At 33.8% G+C, this 24,651-nt stretch overlaps 1 protein-coding gene across 2 annotated transcripts in view; it reads left to right on the forward strand.

Annotated features, from left to right (window-relative positions):
- PLSCR5 (phospholipid scramblase family member 5) overlaps positions 1–23,471 on the forward strand; it is a 28,963-nt gene extending 5,492 nt beyond the window's left edge. Inside the window, exons 3-8 of one of the 2 annotated variants that reach the window (XM_033201191.1) lie at positions 4,724–4,766; positions 5,718–5,938; positions 7,983–8,144; positions 10,035–10,196; positions 13,693–13,775; positions 23,356–23,471. In XM_033201191.1, coding sequence (XP_033057082.1) covers positions 4,724–4,766; positions 5,718–5,938; positions 7,983–8,144; positions 10,035–10,196; positions 13,693–13,731 — 627 coding nt within the window. In that variant the 3' untranslated portion in view covers positions 13,732–13,775; positions 23,356–23,471. Of the gene's footprint in view, positions 1–4,723; positions 4,767–5,717; positions 5,939–7,982; positions 8,145–10,034; positions 10,197–13,692; positions 13,776–23,355 lie in introns of those variants that run through there. The other variant, XM_033201181.1, reaches the window with a different exon arrangement.
- Positions 23,472–24,651: the final 1,180 nt, after the last annotated feature.

Raw genomic sequence — 24,651 nt, forward strand, 5'->3', positions numbered from 1 at the left:
AAGGCTGCAGTGAGCTGTGATCACACCATTGCACTCCAGATTGGGTGATAGAGTGAGACTCTGACTTGGAAAAAAAACAAACAAAAAGAAAAGAAAAGAAAAGAAATTTTCTAATGTATCTAGTCACCTACAGCTATTTAATTAAATAATATTTGTCGAGTGCTTGCTATACTCGAGACATATAAAAAGCATGAAACCTAGCCCCTGTCACCCAAAAGTTCTGCAACCTAAATGGCAAGACAAAAAAAAAAAAGTTAATGCAAAGTGCATGCCTATATACAAATGATTGATAAGCACACTATTGTAATTTGTTCAGGTGGATAGAGGAGAGAGAGGTTCTTAAGGATCAAAGTACTTGAAAGAGACTTCAGCAATGAGCTGAGAGCTCAATGTCTTCCACTGAATCTCAAAAGGAGGGCACAAATCCAAGAGAAAGCAGTTATAAAGTGAGCATTGTCTGCTGATACCACTGCATCTCCAGGCCAATTTGCTTAAAAGAGCATATTGCTATTGGATATAGTCACTGTTCCAGTCATTGTAGAGTAGGCACGATTCAAACCTTATAATAAATCAATCAAAATATCACTATCTGAATTTTATGACATATAAATAGCTATTGCTATTCATGTATGTATATTATTGTTGCTTTTGTATTTTATCCTAAAAAAGATTAGAAGTACAATTACACTAATATTGAGATGTCAGCACATCTGCTGCAATTTTCAGCTTGTTTGGCATTCTTTCAAACTATAAAGTCTATCTCCTTTATCAAAATCAAATCTCTGTGTTAATTCCCTTAAGGTACAAGAGATTTCTGTTATGCCTGATAGGGTGTAAGCTGAATGCAGCATATGTTCCTGGTAAAATGTTTATAATTGCGGATGCCTTCTCCAGAAACCCACTGGCAGACAAATGTACTTTAGAGACTGGAGAGCTCAGGGAGATATGTAAAAGAGCTGGAAACGTGAACCTACCATCTTCCATCTGCAGAAAGGATCAGCTGTAATAGCTGACTAGAGTTGATTAACTGCTGCAAGCTGTTTGGGAATGTTGTCAGACAAGGTTTTGCCAAGTATAAAAGTGATATACCAGTGCCAGAGGGCTGAGGTTTGATGATCACATATGGTCATCACATATTCTTCTTCCATTCATGAATGATGACACACCCGGAGCCAGATGCTTGACATGAATACATTTTTGTTACATTCAATAAGTAGAGATATGAACCCATTGGCTTTGGTTCTAAAATGGAATAAATTTTCCAAAAATATACCTTTGTTAATCGTTCCAAGAAGAGAAAAATATGCCACCAATTGTTGAATATTCTACTTCTAAAGAGAAAGATAATTTCCTCACTTTATACTAAAAGAACACTTATTTTATTTACTTTAAAGCTGTGCACATATAAAACCATGAATGAGCATTTCAAAACTGTTATGCCATGAGTCTGGAAGAGGCACAATACAGAATGAATTTTTAGATGTTACGTTTTCTCTAAAAGTCACAAAAATCAAATAAAATAGTGAACATTTGGAAATAGTACATTAATCAATGAATAAACAGGAAATATACAATAAATACCTTTCTAAATTAAAAAATTTAAATAAAATATTTTAACATTATTCTCTTTTAATCAAGTCCATCCAATTACTATTGAGAATCTTGTTTCCATAAACAATTTTAAAATATACATATATGAGTGTTTAGCTGTATAATGTATATTAAATCTAAGAATAAAATTGATAGATTCATTACAGATTAGATTTACATGTTCATACAGTCAATAACATTTTATTGCATAGTGTCAAAGTGTCAAAGAATAATTATTACAATTTAGTCACCTATATGTAAGAGTAATGAGGTGAAGTCTACAAAACATATAAATATCCAATTTATTTTGAAATACGTATATCAAATGGAATCATTGATACCTGTCAACTTGATTTTTTAAGAAAATTAATTCTTAAGCCATACATCTAACCCTCTCATTGTATTTTCATTTCTACAGCTTTGATACTGAAGGAGTTAAGTTTTACTTGCCATAACACCTAAATGTATAATTCAATCTGTTTAAAGTTTTCAAAATTCCTAGTCTATCAATCAATAGAAAAAGAATGAAAAATGCACCTTTGGGCCATGGTTTATAAGTGGCTATGTGCTATTTAAAGAAAACTACAAGAACAACCAAAAACAACTCCCTCAAATCCAGGAGATTTTTTCACAGAGAAAGCAAATCAAATGTTATTACAGAGGGTGGGGAGGGTCTAAAAGTAAAGAAAATATGAAAGGTATTCAAGTTTCATATTGTCACTTAAGATTTATTTCCCTTAAATTTAGCGTAGTGATGTCAGTAAAGAAACAGAATAGAATGCATGGCAGACTTGATGGCCATTTACAAGTTTTGTGATCGTGGGCAAATTATTTAATCTCTGTGGGCTTGTTTCCTCACATTTAAAATTAATATTTATCTCTCCGAGTTTTTGTGAGGATTAAATCAGACACTGTCTAAACATGTAGCACAGTGACTACCTTATGGTAGTTATTCAATTTTAAAAGCTACTATTGTTGGATATTAGAGAGGTACTACTTCTTTTTCATTGTCAGGTGGATTTCAATTAATAGTTTCTAAATTTCAACACTAAAACTTGATTCATGACATCAGTATTCAAATTACCTATACTCCCACTTTATTCTTGACCACACAGATCTCCATTTCTAAGTTACTTGTGCATAGATCAACTGCTAAATAATAAAGTACATCCTTGTTGAGGCTTACCACTCCATTTTCCTCAGAAGATAACAGAACTAATGCAGTACATTACTAAAGACTTGGTCACGTATTTTTCTCTAATAAAAAGCTTTGTCATTATTGTTAATTTAGGTTTTAGAATATCTTCGATCATAAATTATTTTTGGAAAAATATTTTTTGTGAATCTTAAAAAAGTGGCCACACATATTATTTTATCAATAATAAGATTTAAATAGAGAAAATGATATTAGTTTTACCTTCACCTTAGGACATACAAAGAGAATGAGGGAAATCACGTAGCTTCAAATGTTCTGAGATTGTAATGTCCAATCAATACCAAATTTTAGCAATGACTGGTTAGTTTAAAAGTTACTGGTGAGTTTATTAATGCGAAGGGAGAATATGGGGAAGAAAATTTTAAGGTGGAATGAAAAATGAAGCATTAGAAAATACAATGATCAGCAGTATATTAAATGTTCATGCTTTTGCATTACTGGATCTTCAAGTACTGAATATCACATTGAAAATAAACACAAATAGGCCAGACACAGTGACTCATACCTGTAATGCCAGCACTTTGAGAGGCTGAGGTGGGTGGATCACTTGAGGTCAGGAGTTTGAGACCAGCCTGGCCAACACGGCGAAACCCTGTGTCTCTACTAAAAATACGAAAATTACCCATGCATGGTGGCGAGCACCTGCAATCCCAACTGCTCAGGTGGCTGAGGCATGAGAATTGCTTGAACCCAGGAGGTGGAGGTTGCAGTGAGCCAAGATCGTGCCACTGCACTCCAGCCTGGGCCACAAAGCTGAACTCTGTTCAAAAACTAAAAATAAAAATAAAATAAGCACAAATAAATTTCTTTATAAGAACAGAACTTTCATATTTCCTTTAAGAAACAATTTGCATTGCAGACTTTTTAATTTAATAGTCATTTCTCAATTATCTGTGGATACTTTATCTCTGTAAATTAACTTTATTTTTAATTACATAAGTCAAATTTTGTAATGTATTTAGTGCCATAACATTTATTTGACTTAGATTGCTATTTTGTTGGCATCCGCAGGAACTCATTTTTATTTTTAGTCCATAGGAAAGTGTGAATGAGAGAAAAATATATACAATAACCTTTCAGGTTTAACAAGTATATTCCATCACTGAAAGAAATGAGTTGCAGTTTGACAGAGTGATAGTAGAGGTAGGCAGAGGTTAAGAGGAGAGGCCAGGCATTCAAATCATTATTGTGTTGTTTCCTGTATTTAAAAAAAAATGAATTATAAAATATCTTAAACATTATAATTCAGAGATTGTTTAAAAATCTTCACAAACTCTTGTTTTCAAGATCAACTCTAATTTTCTCATTATCGCAGAGTTAACGTGTAGTTCTGTCTCAGCCTCCTTTTTTTTTTTTTTTTCTCTTTTTTTTAATTGAGACAGAGTTTCCCTCTGGGGACCAGGCTGGAGTGTACTGGGCTCGTGGTTCACCGCAACCGCAACTCCCAGGATCAAACGATGCTCCCATCTCCGCCTCTCCAGTGTAGCTGGGACTAGAGGCGCACACCACCACAGTCAGCTAATTTTTGTATTTTTTGTAAAGACAGGGGTTTGCCATTTTGCCCAGGATGGTCTTGAACTCCTGGGCTCAAGCAATCTGCCTACCTTGCCCTCCAGAAGTACTGGATTTACTTCTGGAGTAAATATAGGAACTGCGCCCAGCTCCGTTCCTATTCTTATTCTTGCTCAATGCTGCCTTGGAATTTTCAGGGTTCTTCTAAATTTTTACTTAAACAATAAAAAAAAAAAAGTTACATTCTTTTGCATTATAAAATGTGAGATATTTTCAACTGTTTTCCTAATAGAAAGCATGAAAATCACCTAATTTTATGCAACGTAGTAAATAGGGTAATAGTAGTATCTCCAAAGGTTTACGATGTGATGTAATACTTTATTTCCTTTATGTCATCCTTTACAGTTAGACCTGATAATTATACACCAGCAGGTGGAGCTGCTTGGAAGTAAGTGCATTATATATATTATGCATTTATTAAAACTATTGAAATATTTTAGTTTTCACAAGTTTCTTTACATCTAAATATGTTATAAACAAGAAAGTTAAATGTGTAAAATAGAATTAGATCAGAAAAGAGTACTAGGTCTTTTTTTAATTAAAAGCTAAAAGTAAAATTATTAGTTTTATTTAGATAAAATAGAAGCATAAAACTCTGAATCTTTGGTGATATTGCCATTCAAATTCTGACATTACAGCTACTTTAAAATAGTAAAACATATTTAATTGTTTCCATGGATGCTAATCATTTAAATTTCTTAATAATTTCAAAAATGGAAGTTGAGGTTTTGACGAAATAACAAAAAGTTATCAAAATAAAATGTTACTGTTTTATCATTTTGTCAGTGATTTACCAAATAGGAAAATTATTTAAGAATCTGCAAATTTACAAGCATGACTAACTGGATTCAAATTACTTGAGTATTTTCTGGTTTTAGTGCTCTATATTATTCCTAAATATATGTGAAAATTGAAATAGCTGGATAGCATACAACTTTAGATATATTACCACAAATATTTTAGACAAAATCACTATTATCACCATATGGTGCCAATAGTTCTATAACAATAATATAATTATTTTTGAGTTACAAATTATTCTTTAAAGCATTTGTCCTTTAGTGAAAAGCTACACTATATGTTCTCAAGTAGGTCATATATCTGGAATAAATATTAATTAATTATATAGCTTTATTCTCACTATTTACTTTTATTTCCATGGCTAAGTCCTACAGATTTAGAGCACAGAAATAAATTTGTGTGAAGAAGATACCATATACTTAATAAGTGATCAGACATTGTATTCTTTTAATGACATCTCCCCTTTATTTAAAGTTATCAATACTAAGGAAAAAAATGTTTTTATAAAAAATGGTTTTTTTTTTTTTTGCTCCATCAGTGATACTTGGTACTGAGACCTCCAACAAATATGAGATTAAAAACAGCTTGGGACAAAGAATTTACTTTGCTGTGGAGGAAAGCATCTGCTTCAATCGTACTTTCTGTTCCACTCTGCGATCTTGCACCCTGAGGATCACAGATAACTCAGGTCGAGAGGTCATTACAGTGAATAGGCCCTTGAGATGTAACAGCTGCTGGTGCCCTTGTTACCTCCAAGAGGTTAGTTACTGGCTATGGTTGTCTTTTTTGATTTTTGAGAGTAGCATTTGCTTCTTTAAAAGGAATTCATCTGGAGCAATGAAGCAATTAACCTGTCAGTTGTTTCAATTATTAATAGTATGTTGTTCCTTTAGGATCAGATCAGCTTGAGGATTTGGTGATTCACTAAAATTTTTTTCCTTTCCAACCAAAAACTATGGTGGCTTTCGTGATGTAAACTGTTGAGAACAGCTCATGCATCATGTAAATGAGATAGACCTCTGGAATCTCTATAGTAGTCATGTAATTGTAATGTCTACAGGTTCCACCACTGGGCATATATACCCTTTGTCTTCTCCAACTGGAGCAAAGTCCAGGAAGTGCTAAGTGATACTAAACTCCTCTAAGGTGTCCTCTTGGATAGGCATTATTATTTATTATGGAATCTCACAATGCATTTACCCGTTTATGACAAAACCCAAGGTTTGGTAAGACAATGTTATTGTTCTACAGGAAATAATTCAATTATTTCATTTTAATATATAATAGATTTACATTATTATTTAGTAGACGTGTAATAATAACTTTCATTGACATATGCAGTTCAATTGACACAGAACTTTTACTTACTTTGCTGGCTTTGATACCAGGATATTCTATTCGTGAGCAAGAATAGAGTCATGAAATCTCTAGGAGCTAGAAATAATTACTCTCTACATTTTGCAGTCAAGGAAGGAGAGTGGAGGCAGCTAGCCTATGACTATACATTCAAGAAATCAGGAAATATCATAGATGGGACTTGATCCAGGTGTCCTAACTTAAGCCCAACCTTCTCTGTTAGAACCTGTGGATAAGTACTGGCCTTAGGATGATGGGAAAATATTAATATGAAAGATGACTATTTAGGGAAGTTTCTAATAACATATATCAAAGCTAATTCTCCAACTATCTTCAGGCAAGCATCTGACTAAGTGATAAGATGACTGAAGTGCTCATGCATGGAGCCCAAGAATTTCCATCCATCTACTGAGGATATTTAATATTAATATGCCCCAAGAGAGTGTAGTCATTATGATCACAGAATTATGCTCATTTAAAAATTTTTGATAATTAATGTTTTCTTTAATGGTAGTCCAGGGTCATAAATTAAACATAATATATATCTTGATACCTATTAGTAACTTTTTTAAAAATTTAGTCTATAGCAAATTAATAACTTTAAAAGTGACCCCAGAACAAATCTATATTAATTCTAAGCAGTCTAGTTGAAATCACTTTTATCTATCCAAGAACGTTACAGACATATGCATAAGACTATGAACTTAATAAGAAAAGTCAAAATGAGATCAGATAATGGAGAGATAACTTTGTTTAAATGCAAACGTTTTAAAAATTTGTACCCACCCCCAATTTATTTTACAAAATATTTGATTTGATTACATAAATATGTAACGATAATGGAGTCAAATACTAAAGTCATGACTGATAATGCAAAAATCCAACTACTAGTCTCCAACACTGTGGAAGCCACGAACCAGCAATCGAACTGGTGTTTAATGACTATAACTCTGCAAGAAGCATTTGTGTTCAATTAAATGCAGATAATCTGGGAGTTTATAATCTGACTGAAAAAAGGATGAATACTCAATAATTGATAAAGGAGGCTTAAAAGAGATGTGTGTTGTGGCTACAATTAGAAGGAGTAGATGTGAGTTACTGCATAGGAACAGCTTCAGTGGTTGAACAACTGTTGTACTTGGGATAAAATGGCAAAGAAGCCATTGTCTCAGGGTCAGAAGATAGTCGTTGGGTAGATTCTCTTTAGGGAAATAAGACAAAGACTTTTAGTGCACAGTGCTAAACCTATGTTTACACAGTGAATTTCTTTGTTTTCTGTAAAATATTTTATAAAATCTGTATCCTTAAAAGCAGATATTTAGAATGATTTATAGGATATCAAAATGATTTTTTAACAGTATATTGTTTACAGGTAAATTGACATTATAGCAAAATTAAAATGTGATAACCTAAGAAAATCTTATTTTGTCATTATCTCTTCTTGCAGTTAGAAATCCAAGCCCCTCCTGGTACTATAGTTGCTTACGTTGCACAGAAGTGGGACCCCTTTCTGCCTAAATTCACAATCCAAAATGCAAACAAAGAAGACATTTTGAAAATTGTTGGTCCTTGTGCGACATGTGGCTGTTTTGGCGATGTGGATTTTGAGGTACAATTGACAAAATGAAAGAAGTTTTCATTTAGATCCTGATTTTTTTTTTGCAATATAATTCAATTTTTTATACTTTCAAATTAATTTCATCTCAAATAAGTTCAGAAAAATAACATATTTGTAATATAATATAATCAGCCCATATTGTACATGCTAAGAACAGGAATATGTAAATCCAGAGATATAAAGTCCAAGGACTTTTTAAAAATAATATTACAAAATTTATCACCTTGGCCATCGTATCATATGTCATAGACCAGTGTAAGTATTATTCAAAATAATTTTAATCAATTTAATATAACAAAAGCATATTTATCTAAATATAATTCTATGTGTTTTATGGACAAAGCTACTGTATCTCTTTGATTAGAATAGTAAATGTGTTGCTATTTTAATGTGTCCAAGACTTTGAACATCAAAAATTTTTGGACATACAGCTTTGCTTTTTTAAGATAACCAATATTTCCTGATTTTGAAAATTAGCACTTCATTCTCTTTTCAGTATGTTTTATTTATGTAGAATCACAGGACACATGCCATAAACCCAATAAATATAGTTTAGAATCACCTAAATTATGTATCTTCTTTCCTATGGCCCTTGTGATCACATATCACCGTTTAGGTCTCATTTCAGCAGCACGTTGCATTAAAACAGCAGTAACTCAAAAGCTGTGTTTCCAAGACCTGCTAAGTTAGTTTTGTAAAAAAAAAAAAAAAAAAAAAAAACCTTATTCTTATATGTGTATAGATTGAATATTTACAAAATGGAAAGTTGCAAATTTGACCTGTAGCAATATAAACTATCTTAACAGGTTGTCCTGGACATGCATCTTAGGTAGAGGAGACAGCCTAATTGAAAGTGTATATTTAGTTTTCATGCATTCATACATAAATATCTCAGCAAGGGCATTTAGTTCTCAGGATTTCGGGAAACACTATGCACATAGAATAACATGCAAATTTTGCAAACTGAGCTGTTCTAACTTCACCCTGTTCCCAAAGGATTTGACATGACTTTCCTAAGAGTAATATGATTGAGGAAGATTTTAAACATGAGTTTTAGCATTCATGCTATAGAAATGTCCTAAGTAACTCTCTCTATTCTCTATCTTTTACTACCCTGAAAAAAGTGATAGTTTCTCTTAAATTACTTTCAGCATCAGGATGGGAAGCAGAGTAAACAAACGAAAAACTGATAAAGTTGATTTGTGAACTCCTTCTAGCTGAGAAGGACTGATAGACTTTGATGTCCAGTTGGTCTTAACTTCCTATGTGGTGCATTAGCCAGGAGGACTTTTTTAATGTAAAATTGGATTTAGGATTTGTTAGAAAGGATTGACCTAATAAATGTCTGAGTATAACATAAAAACGTGATTTAACAATGGCTAATAATATTTAAATGTTTTAATAATTACAAAATTTTAGCAACTGAAATTTGAAAGTTTACAAATTATGCCTAGAAATAAATTTAATTCCTTCTGAAATATTTTTCAAACATATCTTCTTTTATATTTTTAAGATATAGAATTCAGGTTTAAAATCTGGACCGCAGGTAAAGAAATTGCCTTCATGCTTAGATAATACAATTGAACTATGTACCTGCTGCCATCTTGTGGTGGCTGAGCCTTAATTATTTATCCTGCATACAAAAAAAGAAAAAGAATTATGATGGACTAGAAAACTGTCAGAAAAGCAAAGTTTCTAAAAAGTAAACTGAAAAGCTAAATTTGCAAACCTATGCTTATATGATGGAATGAGTAACATGGAAGTGTCATTTGGAGATGACAAATAAAATAATTCAAATCTCTCATGAAGTAAACAGCCTTGGAAGTACAAAACCAACTTTTTTCACTTTCAAATTTAATACTCCTTTTTTTCTTTCTAAAGGTGAAAACCATTAATGAAAAGCTTACAATTGGGAAGATTTCAAAGTACTGGTCAGGATTTGTAAATGATGTCTTCACAAATGCTGACAATTTTGGAATTCATGTTCCTGCAGATCTAGATGTAACAGTCAAAGCAGCCATGATCGGTGCCTGTTTTCTCTTTGTAAGTATAGGCTTCGAGAGCATGAGTGATTTGTTATTCTCCTTCTTGCTTGTTAATTACAATATAGCCTATTCCATTTACACAGTTTTTACCCCCCAAGAGTATATTTTATTCATAGAAGGATAGCTTAGGACCAATGTTCTTCAAAAATTAGAATTTAGAACCCTGCATTTCTGTTAGGCAGCCTCTCTCCAGTGATCTCACATCCCCTTTCTCAAAAACTGATACGCTATCCCATCCTCTTCATCATTTCCTTAAAAACCGAGTTTCCCCTTGCTTTTATGTTCAATTTAGATTTTTGGCTTATTTTCACTTTAACTAAAAAATATGCAAACATAAATATCACATGATTTATCCTGGGTAAAGTTCAGACTGGTTCATTGCATGATAGTGAGCTAGATGATATTAAGGATGTTGCCTTCTCAATATGAACATAGATACATGAAATGATTTGATGAGTTAATAGGTACCAGTTGTCATTATTTCTAAGATATTATGTTCTTGTTATTACTTTCCAACTTACAATTATATTGAAAACCTTTTCTTCTTTGGTGTATGGAGATTGATGATAGAAGAAAAGAAGTCAACTAATAACTGTGTCAAAATGCTTGACCTATATCCTGTTGTTAGTTTTCCCTCTAATATTTACCTAATTTCCTACTGCTTTCAATGCAGCCATAAAGACTTATGGAGTTTTTATTTTTTGATATACAAACACATGTATTTTTTATAAATACGTGAAAAATATGTGTATACACAGGCACACACCTAAGTGATTAAAACAACATAAGCGTTGAGAGTAGGTTGCAAACATTATGCCTTTTCCCCTAATTATATTAATGTGCATTTGCTAAAAACAAGGAATTTTTTTACACATCACAGTTCCAATTTCAAAGTCAGGCACTAAACACTGATTCAGTGCTATTATCTAATCTACAGACTTTATTCAGGTTGCACCGATTTCCCATAATGATGTCCTTTCTAACAATAGAAAATCCAAGATCATGAATTATGTCCATTTTGTCACATCTCATTAGCTTCCTTTCACCTGGAACAGTTCTTAAGGGGTATGTGCGTGTGTACATGAACATGTGCACACTCATGTGCGTTTTCCTGAGTCTCATGTCACTGGCATTTTTGTTTTTGTTTTATTTTTGGAGATAGAGTCTCGCTCTGTCACCCGGGCTGGAGTGCAGTGGCGCAATCTTGGCTCACTGCAACCTCCGCCTCCCAGGTTCCAGTGATTCTCCTGACTCAGCCTCCTGAGTAGCTGGGATTACAGGCATATGCCACCACACCCAGTTAATTTTTTTTTGTATTTTTAGTACAGACGGGGTTTCACCGTGTTAGCCAGGATGGTCTCGATTTTCTGACCTCGTGATCCGTCCGCCTTGGCCTCCCAAAGTGCTGGGATTACAGGTGTGAGCCACCTCGCCCAGCCGACATTGGCATTTTTTTAAGTGCATAAGCCAATTATTTTGTAAACTGTGGTCTAATTTCAGTTTGTGTCATGTTTAGATTCAGGTTATGCACTTTAGGTAATCAAGAAATTTTTATAAAGCTTAAAGTCTTTCTCATGTTTTATTGTTTTCTGGGGTTTCAGAATGCTAAATCTGATTATTTACATTAATGCCCTACTTACTGAGTCTCTTCTAATGATATTTGGAAAATATATGAACTAAAAATTATTCCCGATGACTTCACTGATGGAAACTCAGAATTTAATACAGACATAGATATACATATGCATATATACATATACATGTATGTATATTATGATTATTTCTCCAGGATTTTGGAGGAATTATTTTAACTTACCCATCTCCTATTATTGGTAGAAGGTGGAAGTAACATCTATATAGTGCTAGATTTTTAAACTGACTAAGTTGTCACTCTCAACTCCCATTTTCATCTGCAAATCTAAGCAGTTCAGTCCACCTTGCCTGTTGCCTAATGTCATCTCTTCCATATTCTCCTCTATCCACTGGACAGTACTTTTAACTTGTCACCCTTCCTTTGCTTATTTTCCCATCTTTGATCATTCTGACTTCAACACCAACCCGTCCACACACACACACCCTTTCCCCAAGATCTTCATTAGGCCTTTCTGATTCAGCCCCTCACTTAACGTTGATATTTAGAAATCAATCATTTTTAATCTGCCCTACTCATCTATTTACTTAACAAGCTGATGGTTAAAATGTACTGCCAAAATTGGAACTACAGTTCTCTGTATTTTAAACCTTATCAGTTTTTCTTATTGTTTCAGAACCCTCTAAACATATGTTCTTCTTGAAAAAGCATGTATTTCTTAGTCCATATGCCTTGAGAGATTGATGAGATGTAGGTTCCATAAAGGTTGATCTAGGTCGTACTCAAAGTGTGGTGCAAAGTGTAAGCATCTGCACCACCTAGAAACTTACTCAAAGCAAAGAATCTCAGATCCCACCCCAGATGCATCAGGACCTGCACTTGAAAAAGATGCCCAGGTGCTGCTTCTATGCACTATAAATTTAAGAAGCACTGATCTAGATAATACCATAATCATCTAAAAGGATAACTTTTAAACTCCAGCATTTAAGGGAGAAATATGTTCACTGAGAATAGTTAATGACTCCCATTCACTTCTCTTTTTATTTCTTTTTATCATCATATTGTAAAATACTTGGCTTTTTTTGCTAGCCAATGTAGCTTTTAAAACTATTTCTTACATGTATTACCTAGGTAAATTACTTTGTTCTATATATAATTTTATAGAAAGAATTATGTTGTTATTTTTTAAATGCTGTTTCTATTTTATTCAGGTGAAAGCTTTAGAAAGCTGCTGGTATAAGGGTATTTCCTGATTTAAATACAAATCTAAATTCACAAATGAAATCTAATTTTTGGTCTCCTCTAGTTCCAGGCTACCACTTCACAACCCACCACTCCTCCAACTCACCACTCACTCTTTCAGTTCTCTCTGGTGTAGTTTTTAGTACTCCCTCAACCACCTATTTGCTGACCACATTATCTGTGGCAATAAATCTAATTTTTGTTCAAATATTGGTATCCATTATAACTTCCTACACTGACCCAGAATGCCTACTGTCTAATTCTGCAAAGGGTTTATCACCCAAAACTTTGACAATACTATGCAGAGTTAGATAAAGTTTCCAAGTTACTTATACTCTGAAAATTCAACATGAAAATAAAATGTCATGAAGCTGAAAACTTTTAAATTTTTATCTCCTGATAAATCATATAATAGTGGAACACTTTGACAATACTATGCAGATTCAGATAAGGTTTGCAAGTTACTTATACTCTGAAAATTCAGCATGAAAATAAAATGTTGTAAAGCTTAAACCTTTTAAATTTTTCTTCTTCTGATAAATCATAATACTGGAACACCGCTGGAAATATAATTGCTTTACAGAATCAAAGCTTGCATGTCAAACTTTTGATCTTGTTTTCTTTTTGTAAATTCACTTATATTCAGTTTATTTATTTGTAGGATTTTATGTTCTTTGAACATTCACTGGCTGGATTATAATAACCAAGATAATGAAAACAATAAAATATGCAGAACATATTTCAGTAAGTAAAAAGCAAGTTTAAATGATCTCTTTCCCTTTGAAGATGTCTATATTTGACGCTATCTAATTCTTTTTCATTTCCTTCTAGAAATCCCTTGGGCTCTGGATTTCATTTCTGAATGATTTGAGTGTTTGCTTTTCTGTAAAAAAAAAAAAAAAAGTTAATTACTATATTTATTAAAACAGTTTAATGAGGCAATTATCTAGTTGTGAATGCATGATAGCTAAATACATGATTACTGGCCTGAGCACAAGGTTGCTTTGAGAGATTACCATTCTTTCTTTTTATCCTTTTGAAGTTATTGCAATGGTAAGCATGAAAGATGAGAACTAAGGCTTGCAGCATCACTGATGAAAGTTCAATGTTTAGAGAACACTTTGAAGTTTTTCTGGTACTAAGCCTGGTTACTAATCAAAAGGACTGAGTTTCTAAAACATTTTTTCAAAAGTAGTCCCTTTATACTTTGTTTATTAATTTCCTTATTGTAGTGAGATATTACTACTTTACACTGGAAAAGTTAAAAGCTGGGTAAATAATACATCTAAAGATGAAGAGAAAGATAGATGGTATCAATTCATTCTAGTGGTAAGAGGCACAGTTATATTCCATAAAGAAACTAGTATTTACAAACCAAAGAATGCTTTATATACCTACTCATGCCAGAGATTTAAATAAGCATATAAACAGACCTCTAAGTCCTACAGTGTTGTCTAGCAGAAATTTTATCTATTTGCAGAGAAAATTCAGTCAGTTAAGGGATCTAAGGATCTGAAAAATAGACAACTCAAGGACTTAAAAACAAGCAAAGGAAACCAAGTAAATAAAATCTTAATCCATGAGTCAAATGCAGAAGTAAAAGAGTACAGTACATTCAATTAAATTAGTATCTTTCACTTCAACATTTATGGAGTTTTCCTGATTACTATCCACTAGTTATCAACATATTTCCAAAACCTACACAAAAGGAAAATTTGTTATGAATGACAATAATTATTCTCTCCCTTTTCCAAGTGGAACAGATTTCTTTTAAGCAAGGCACCATGTAGCCATGTAGGCTCTATTTTAGACTTACACAAATACTACCTACAGATTTGTGTACATACAATGGTGTTTCGAGAAACTCCAGGCAATTCTTCACTTAGAAAAAGGGAATACATGCTAAACATCTGTTACTAAGTTAGTCAAGTTAGAGTCATTTGAAATTAGGAGATGATCATTTCCTAGAAATAACACTATGGGTGGTAGTTAAATTCCCCAAAGAGCACACAAATATCAATTTAGTTCTAGACTCTGGAGTAAGGGCTTTATGCTGTATAACATAAAAATGAAAAACTTCTTTCCCCCATATTTTGGTTCAGTATTCTTCAGTTTATTTGTCCTTATTTACACCTTCACCTTTTCTGACAACCCCCCCCCCACTTTGGCATATAAAGACTATACATTGCCTCAATCGACCGTAACATATCTTGTACCTGAGGCAGAGTGGTTTAGGTATTAACTACCAAAAAATAACTATATTTTAAAATCACATGCAACCTTTCTCCCAGTCATAGCATTTGTTTTTTCAGTGTAACTGGTATCACCTTCCTGCTGGAAGCAATGCAGTCATAGAAGGGAACAAAAGTCTTATGTGCAATAGACATAACCTGTAATCTAGTTTCGCTCGTTGCCAGTACTGCAGACTTAAACTGTGATCTTTGGGGATCTCCTTGAGATTCTTGTATTACCTTGAAGAACTCTGGTGATGATGAAGGAGAGCTCAGCATTTCTTCCCTTTCCTCTTAATCTATTGCAATTCAAGTATATGGGATTTATGGTTTTCTTATAATCAGCTAAAGTAAATTACACTTTTAAAACTGATACTTATTAACTAATAAAACGGAGGACAAATAACATGCCAGGCACCTTGCTTTATATAAATTTCTGGTAGGGTAACAAAATGAAATGACAGCAAAGGAAAATCAGGCAGTATGAGGATGACTGCCTGGGAAATCGTCTTCTCCCCTTCCCACCCGGCACCCCTGCTTCATGTCCCAAATTTCCTTCCTAAAGATAATCTTGTTTTCCTATCTTCTCTTGTCCTTTACTTTTGATTTCTAAAATATAAGATTTTTATAACTGATGTCACAACAGCAACAGCTGAGATTTTCACCATGGGGCAAAAATAGGAAAAAGGAAGTATCATTTGTAAGTGCTGCATTTTACCATGATAAACTGCTTCGGAGGTTTTTTTAATATTAAATGAACCCTAAAACTATTGGACAGAGCTATTCAACACTTACGCCTAAGGGAGACACACTAAAGATTAAAATCCTTCTTAGAATATATCACTCGTTTTTAAATTGGCTGCATTTAAATAAAAACCTGATGTAGTGCTTTGATTCCAAGTTGGCATAGTACAATAAACTGAGACCCATTCTGTCTCTCCTTTCTTATTAAAGGTAAAATTGATCTTCTTATCTCTTCTATGCTCTACTTTTCCCTTTTCCACCAAACGTAAGTCCATGAGAGACTAGCAAGACCTTATGATTTTTAGTGAAAAGCATGCAGCTCTAGAACAGGACTGATACTTGTACAACAGTCTTTCCTAGTGCACTACTGCTTCTTGTCCCCAGAACAACCCCAGAACACAGGCTCCAACTCTGTTTACTCCAACTCTGTTTACTGTGTTTACTGGGAAAGACTTGACCAGATTCACACACCTCTCATTCATTCATTCATTTAAATAAATATTTATTTACTTGCTCTTACATGCCAAATATCTAGACCCTTCTCTTATAGTGGTAACAGTTTAGTTGAAGAGATAGCTTTTAATCTAATAATGACAAGAACACATATTACATTTCAGATATGAGAAGTGTTTAATGGAGATGGACAAGATGTTAAGGTATGGCAATTTGACTTGGTCAGAGAAGGAGGGAGTGATGCTGGATTTAATTACTACTCAAATCAGTCTCCCTGAAAATTTGAAGGCTAGGGTTTTTCAAGAATCATTTGTCAAGCAAGGGGCTAGGGAATTGGTGCTGCTGATTGGTTGGGGATATAAACATAGGGGTGTGGAAAATGGTCTTCGTGCACTGAGTTCACTTCTGGGTGGAAGCCACAGAGGAATTGCTGGTCTAGGCAGGACCATTCAGTCATTTGAAATGCAAAAGCCTGAAAAGACATTTCAAAAAGCCAATCTTAGTTTCTATAATAGTAAGGTTATTTACAGGAGTAACTGGGAAAGTTGTAAATCTTGTGACCTGCAGTATAATGGCTGGTAATCTTTTCATTACACCTGTGTCTTAGCAGAATTCGGGCCCCTCTCATCCTTTTAGCCTGGTGGCCTTTCATTAGATTTATAGGGGCAGTTTTGGTCTGGGAAGGGCTATTCTCTTTTAAACTACAAACTAAATTTTTCCAGAGTTCTTTGTCCCATAGCCGAGAAAATCAAGAATGAGACATGCCAAGGGTGAGGTTAGAACAACAGTTTAGGCCAGGCACGGTGGCTCAAGCCTGTAATCCCAGCACTTTGGGAGGCCGAGACAGGCGGATCACGAGGTCAGGAGATCGAGACCATCCTGGCTAACACGGTGAAACCCCGTCTCCACTAAAAAATACAAAAAACTAGCCGGGCGAGGTGGCGGGCGCCTGTGGTCCCAGCTACTCGGGAGGCTGAGGCAGGAGAATGGTGTAAACCTGGGAGGCGGAGCTTGCAGTGAGCTGAGATCCGGCCACTGCACTCAAGCCTGGGCGAGAGCGATACTCCGTCTCAAAAAAAAAAAAAAAAAGAACAACAGTTTAATAAGCAAAAGAAAGAGAGAAAGCTCTCTGCCTCAGAGAGGGGTCCCAGAAAAGGGTTGCCATTTTACAGTTGAATACAGAAGCTTTTATAAGAAACCAATGAGGGCTGGGCATCTAATTTGCATAAAGTGCAAATTTCTGGTAGCTCCACCCTGTCCTCCTAGTGTGCATGCAAGCCCTTACCTTGAGTTACTCCATATTGCTTTGTTCCCCTTACTCCACGTGTGTCAGGGGATGGAATTTTCCATTGCAGACGTGTCTGGGCAAGTCAGCCGTGTGGCCTGTCTTATCTATGCAGTGTGGCCACATCTTAGATAAGCTCTCCTGTGCAAGTTCCCTTATTTATGCTTGCAGGCTGTTCTTTTGTTTGAAAGAACTCAACCAAGGACCCACCCTAACTGACTGCCTGACCAGTTTCTCCCTACCTACTCTCTGTGAGCAAGAAAGGATTTCAGGCCTTTGTCATTTACTGACAGAGGAAATATTAAAAGAGGATCTGGTTTAGGGCAAAGAGCATGGGTTCAGTTTTAGTCATGGAAATTGCAATTCCTTTAAGTCTTTCAAAAAGAGATGTCAAAAAGGAAAGTGGGTATCTTTTCAACTAGAATATTTCTGAAAAGAGAAGTGAGTTTATGAGAACTATATGGACCCATTAAGATCTGAATACTTTCTGGTTTACTTCAAGGATGTTCCTAAAAATGTTTTAAATAATACACAGACAATCATTTTTTTCATTTTTATTTATTTTATAATTGACCAATAAAAATATAATATCTATCATGTACAACATGATGTATTGAAATATATCTATACATTGTAGAATGGCTAACTTGAGCTAATTAACATAGGCATTATCTCACTTTTTTTTGTGCTGGGAACACTTAAAATCTGCTCTTAGCAATTTTCAAGAATACAAAACATTGTATTCTAGAGTCACTCCTGAACTTTTTCTTATTCATTCACTTATTTAGCTAATGTTTTTGAAACCACTTCTGTGTACTAGGCTCCATATTAGGCAATGGGGATATTACACTCAATGGTACATTGTCCCTGCTTTAAACTCTCTTCAACAAATATTTCTGGAATGCATACACTGTACTAGGCATCAATGCCAGCATTAAGTTATAGCATTAAACAAAAGCAACAAGGTGCCTGCCTTTGTGGAGCTTACATAGAATAGAGTTGATAATAAACCAACAGGTAACAACATGATAAGGTTACCATAGATAATCACAAATATTGACAAGGAATCTACCACTCAACATCTAAAACAAAAAGTTAAACTTATTATGTGTTCAGGCAAGGGAGAACTGGTTTTGCAAGACACAATTTAAAAGCGAAGAAGGTAAATTATATAGGGTTTTGGGAAAGTGTGGAGTCTAAATAATGGAGTATTGACTTTAGCTATGTAAATATGTTCACTATACTAATTGCTGACTGGCTGACCCTTAGGAATCTGTTCACTGGACTAAAGTTATTACTGATTATCTGATTTTCAGAAATTACGTGAAGAAGATGTTTCCAATTGTCTTTCAGAAGTGTGTGTACTTTTGCAATCAATCATTGATTGATTAAACAGGTGTAATACTAGTTTTGATTGTTACTCGTTTGATTGTTAATGCAAGGAGTGAACAATCAATTCTTTCCTAGGAGGATGAGAATTTTACACCCTCAAACCCATGAAACAAAGTAATTCAGGGTAACAAAATAGAAATAGAACTGCTGTTACATTTTAGCGTAGACCAGAAAGAAGAAAGCAAGACTTAAGAATATTTAGGAAAAGAGTGTACCAGGCAGATATAAAAGCAAATGCAGGGCAGGTGCAGTGGCTCACGCCTGTAATCCCAGCACTTTGGTAGGCCAAGGCGGGCGGCTTGCCTGAGCTCAGGGGTTCTCAACCAGCCTGGGCAACACGGTGAAACTCCATCTCCACTAAAATACAAAATATTAACTGGGCATGGCAGCTTGCGCCTGTAGTCCCAGCTACTCGGGAGGCTGAGGTAGAACAATTTCTTGAACCCGGGAGGCCGAGATTGCAGTGAGCCAAGATCACGCCACTGCACTCCAGCCTGGGTGACAGAGCAAGATTCCATCTCAATTTAAAAAAAATCAAATTCAAAGTCTCTGAGTTGAGAGCAACTGGGCAAGTGTGAGAAGCACAGGAAGCCAGTATGGAGTACAGTAAACAAGAGAGAGAGAGAAATGAACTGCTGTAGAAAACGTAGCCAGGGGTTAAATCACATACAGTCTTGCAAGGCAAGGTTAGGAAGAGGAATTGACAAAACTTGGCATTTCGTTAGCTATGGAATGTAAAGGATTTTAAGAATTCTAGTATAAAAAATCAGTTCATTCCAATTTTTGTCATTAGAAACTGAAGGTATGGCCATGACACTCATAAGAACAGGTTCAATTCAGTGTTACAGGTGCTACAATAAAGAGAATATACCACAAAGGCACAAAAAAAGGAAGCATCCAATATCATTTAAGGTGGAAGGTTAGTACCCCTAGAAAGTAGTAACAAATAACCCATGAGTTGAATATGTGTCTTCCATGCTAGGTGGGGTCAAAGCTAGGTAGTGTTTGGCTGGGAGAATATTCCAAGCCAAGAGCGCAGCACAAACAAAGATACAGAAGAGATAGAAATATAGTAGTCAAAATGAAGAATGAAGAGGATGCATAAGATCAGAATGTGCTTAATGAGGTCAGACTCTCTTGGGCTAGGCCACATCTTCCCACTCAGCTGTTCCCCAGGTTTCCTCCAAGTAATGGTTCAAATAATATTTTCTTCTGAATGTATGTACTTTGTCTGTATTTGGCCAAAGCATCCTCTAGGGGCTTTGGAAATTGTTTAGAAACTGTATTGAAACTCGGAAACTGAATCTGAGCAAATAGACAACTATTAAGGGGGAACAAAACAGTATTTTTCTGAAGCCATAATATCTTGAAGGAAGGAAGCTAAAACTTGTTAGATAAATCAGACTTCCCTACAAAAGAGAGGTTTGGATAGATGATCTGAAGGATTCAGGTTATAGCCCAGACAGGTTGCACACTGAAATTCTAATTCATTTGAGCCTTAATTAGAGGTTTACGGACATATTATTTTTAGATTTGTTATATTTTATTTTCAAAATGAAAACGAACTGAAGAAACAACATAAACATTTACTACTTCATAATTTACTTTCACTCCTGTTTTGTAAGTTTTATATTATTGTTTTATTGTTTATCATGTTTTGACTTTTCAAATTAAGCATTTTTTCCTTTCTCTACATTTTGATTTTTATCATTTCTCCTTACATTGTGTTTTGCTCATCTTAGAAGAAAAAATTCTTTTTAATAAAATTTCTCTAAATAAATGTAAATGGATTTTGTCTATGTCTTAAGCTGTGAAATTTTTACCATTAAAAATAGGTGGGAATTGTACTTAGTGACATGTATTGTGGTTCATTCTGTCTAGGTGTTAAATCTGGGCATCACTTATTTAAATAATTTGAATTGAATAATTTAAGGAATCTGTAATATATCTTAAAAAGAAAAAATTTTCGTTAAAAATATTGTTAAAGAAATGGAAAAAACTAACTAGTTTTGTTAACTGAGCCTCTATTTTATGACTGCCTGCCAAGTATTATCATCAGCATTATTGAAAATGCATTTCAAGGCATTTTTGATTTAATTATAAATATATTGTTCTTTTTAAAAACAATTACAATGGAACTATAAGAGATTTCAAATATTAAAATTTGATATTTTGCCTGAAACAAAATTAAAATACAATAAGATTATTTGTTTCACAAATATGTAAAGCCTAGCATTAATGAGCATTATGAGACACTGGGCTAGACTTCTTACATACATTTCTCATCTGATTCCAGTGCCACACATTACAAGCCCAAAGGTACAGATGAAAAAAATAAATGCTCAGTAAGGTTAAGTAACTTGCCAAATTTTACAAAACTGTTAGCTTTTTTTTGACCTTCCAGAGTGAAGAATATGAGTGGGCATGAAATGACACGATGAAATAACTGTTAAAATAAAATAAAATGAGAATCCAAAAAACTAGGGGAGAGGTGCTTTTATTCCTTTAAGACCTGAATTAATAATATTCTCATCAATATTATGTGCTGATTCTATTTAGAAAGGTAACATATAAACAACTTTAAATCTTTCATCCACTGATAGTATATCTGCGGTGTTATTCTGTGGATATCTTTTTGGTTATTATTCCATATAATCCATGAAGTAGCTAATGTGTAAGATTGAAAAAATACCTTTGAGAAAAAGTTTACATTATATTGGATTATTTAATTTAAAAAACTTTATTAAACATAAAAGATTTGGAAAATATTTTCCAATACCAATAGATCATAAACGTTATTTTGGTCTACCATTTCATTGCCTCTTCAGTATTAATTGTAGCTTAACCAAATAATAAAATAAAATGTCAGTATTCATTTTGGCACCTATATTATATACCTAAGTACACCGAATATTTTAAACTATACCATATTTTTAATTACGTTGAAGGCTAGCTGTGGAAAATACACAGAAAGACTAATAGAGAAATTAAATAGTTCTTACTTTTTAAAATCCAGTTACGTATGCCTAGGTAATATACATGTTTAATAAGTCTTTCATGCTGCAGATGGCAACAACACTTCACATTGTGATGACATTGCTTAGCTACACCTGCAGAATCTTGAAAATACAAATTTCTACTGAGCATTAATTTTACTCTTTCTGTAATCTGGGAAATAGAACACATCAATTTTGTATGTAGAAGGGTGAAATTTGATGTTATGCTTTTAATAAACTGAGAAACACTATATTTGTTGATGTATTATGCACATGATGAAAGTTTAGTAATTATTATTTTTAATGAGCAGACTGAATTGATGGACAATTTCCATCAATTTAGTGAATGCATATATTCCTATTTTTCTGAGGAAACTGAGTAACATTGGCTTATCAAATAGTTAAATAAAGCACCATAAAATCAAGCATATAATTGAAAGTAGAGTCTCAACTCTGATTTTTCTATTTATCACTTAAGAATTAAATCATCAGTATACACAATCTAAAATTATTTAAAGTTATGCAGAAAATCCACTCAATTTTGGCCGTTTGTATGTTGCATCTTGATCACCTTCAAAGGAGATTCGTAGGCCAAGCCAAGACACATCCATAGAGTCAAGTCCCAGTTTGGTGACTCAAGGTCATCGAGCAAGTGTGAGTAGGTCTAACAATGGATACGAATGCCCCATCATTTTAAATAGGCTTTTAAGATAACAAAGTGATACGACCACAAAACCATAATAAATATTCTATCTAGAGTTAGGGTCCGGGTCAGAAGCAGGGAAAAGTAACATAAATGTAGAAAAGTCAACTTATTCTATGTTGACTTTTAACCCAGGTTAAACGTTTAAATAGCATAGCTATTTTTAAAAAATATCCATACCCAGACCTCATTCTGTACCAATTAAGTCAAAATCCCCAAGAGTATTTTTTAAGTCACTTAATTCTTTTTTTTAAATGACTAGTAATTCTAATATACAACCAGTGTCATAAACAACTTCTTTTCTAATGTTGACAAAATAGTATAACTTCTATTTTTAAGTCCAGATCCAAAATTTGGCTTTCAAATGCTTTAGTAATCAGTGTCTGGCTTACTTACATAGACTTTCTTTTAGCCTGAAACTTTATATTATAGTACTATAGTGCCCCTCTGGAATCCCATTATAGATCTCTAGCCTATTATCTTTAAGCAATAATAACAATGATATCATCTTATTTTTTAGAATTCTTTAGAATACTTCAAAGCACTTCCACACATATGAGTGGCCTGAATTGGACCTCACAAGAAAACACAGAGTTTCAGTTGTACATAACATCAGAGATGACCACGTACAACCTCTGTATATTGAAGACTTAGAAAATGAGAAATATAAAAACTAAATTACTTTATTTTACTTTGTGCCCACAAGTCTTTCTTCTATACAAGAGTATGTTTAAAAAGACTATACATAAATATATAAAATACTCACCATGGTAAATTGTTTAATAAATTATGGCTCATACATAGAATGGAGTTCTTTTTTCTTAGAATGAGATTTTTAGATGATAAAATACATAGAGAGATAGACAGGATGGAAATTATAATATAGGTGGTAAAGGAAAAGCATTTACTTTGCATGTGTGCAGAACTATGATTCAACTCTTGTAAAATTAAAAAATAATTACATATAATGTATGTGTGTGTGTGTGTGTGAGAGAGAGAGAGAGAGAGAGAGAAGTGGAAAAGGTTAAATTTCTTAATTGCTACAGCAGAAGCACAGGTACGCAAATCACGTAAAAGCCATATTGATTTATTTAAGATATACATTTAAAAGAATGCTAGCCTGGACATAGATCTGCTCTAAGGTATTTCAAATTAGTAGCTCACCTTTCAAAACCATGAGATAACTTTTTTGATCAACAGAAATATTGTAAAGATTTGAGAGAAGTATTAAGCTCCTAGATCTAACTCTGGAGAACCCGTGTGATTGTGATCAAATTCAGAACAACACATATTTTTTTGTGGAAAATAAGTTCTTCCTGAGGGCTGTTCGTAAATTTAACTTAGTCAGACAACCTTAATGAGCGAGGTTATTCTGGCCTACAAAACACAGCTGGGAGAAATAGACATGCAATCATAAATAGGAATAAGTGTCTTCCTGATTCTTGGCAGCCAAGTTCCAGAAACACAGTTACTGACTCTCACAGCCTCTCAGTACAGATAAGAACTACAGGAACTAAGACAGTTTGGTTCTTAGTAGAAATTTTTTAAAAAATGGCATACATAGTCCAGAAATATAATGATGCTTACTCTATATGGAAAGTTAATTTATGACGAAAGGATGTTTTCAAAGAAAGAAGTCAATAAATAGATGACTATTTATTCATTGAATAATCATTCAATAAACTCTGGTAAGGAAAACCTTAGCCAATATGGAGCCACTTTTGTTTAGTTAGTGCATTTCCAGACTCCCTTTTGTCCATATCAATTTCAGAGGCTAAATGTGTGGTCTGTGTGTGTGATAGAGAGAGAAAGAAAG

The sequence above is a fragment of the Trachypithecus francoisi genome, unplaced genomic scaffold (genome assembly GCF_009764315.1).
Source record: "Trachypithecus francoisi isolate TF-2019V2 unplaced genomic scaffold, Tfra_2.0 Lachesis_group0, whole genome shotgun sequence".
NCBI classification, from domain to species: Eukaryota; Metazoa; Chordata; class Mammalia; order Primates; family Cercopithecidae; genus Trachypithecus; species Trachypithecus francoisi.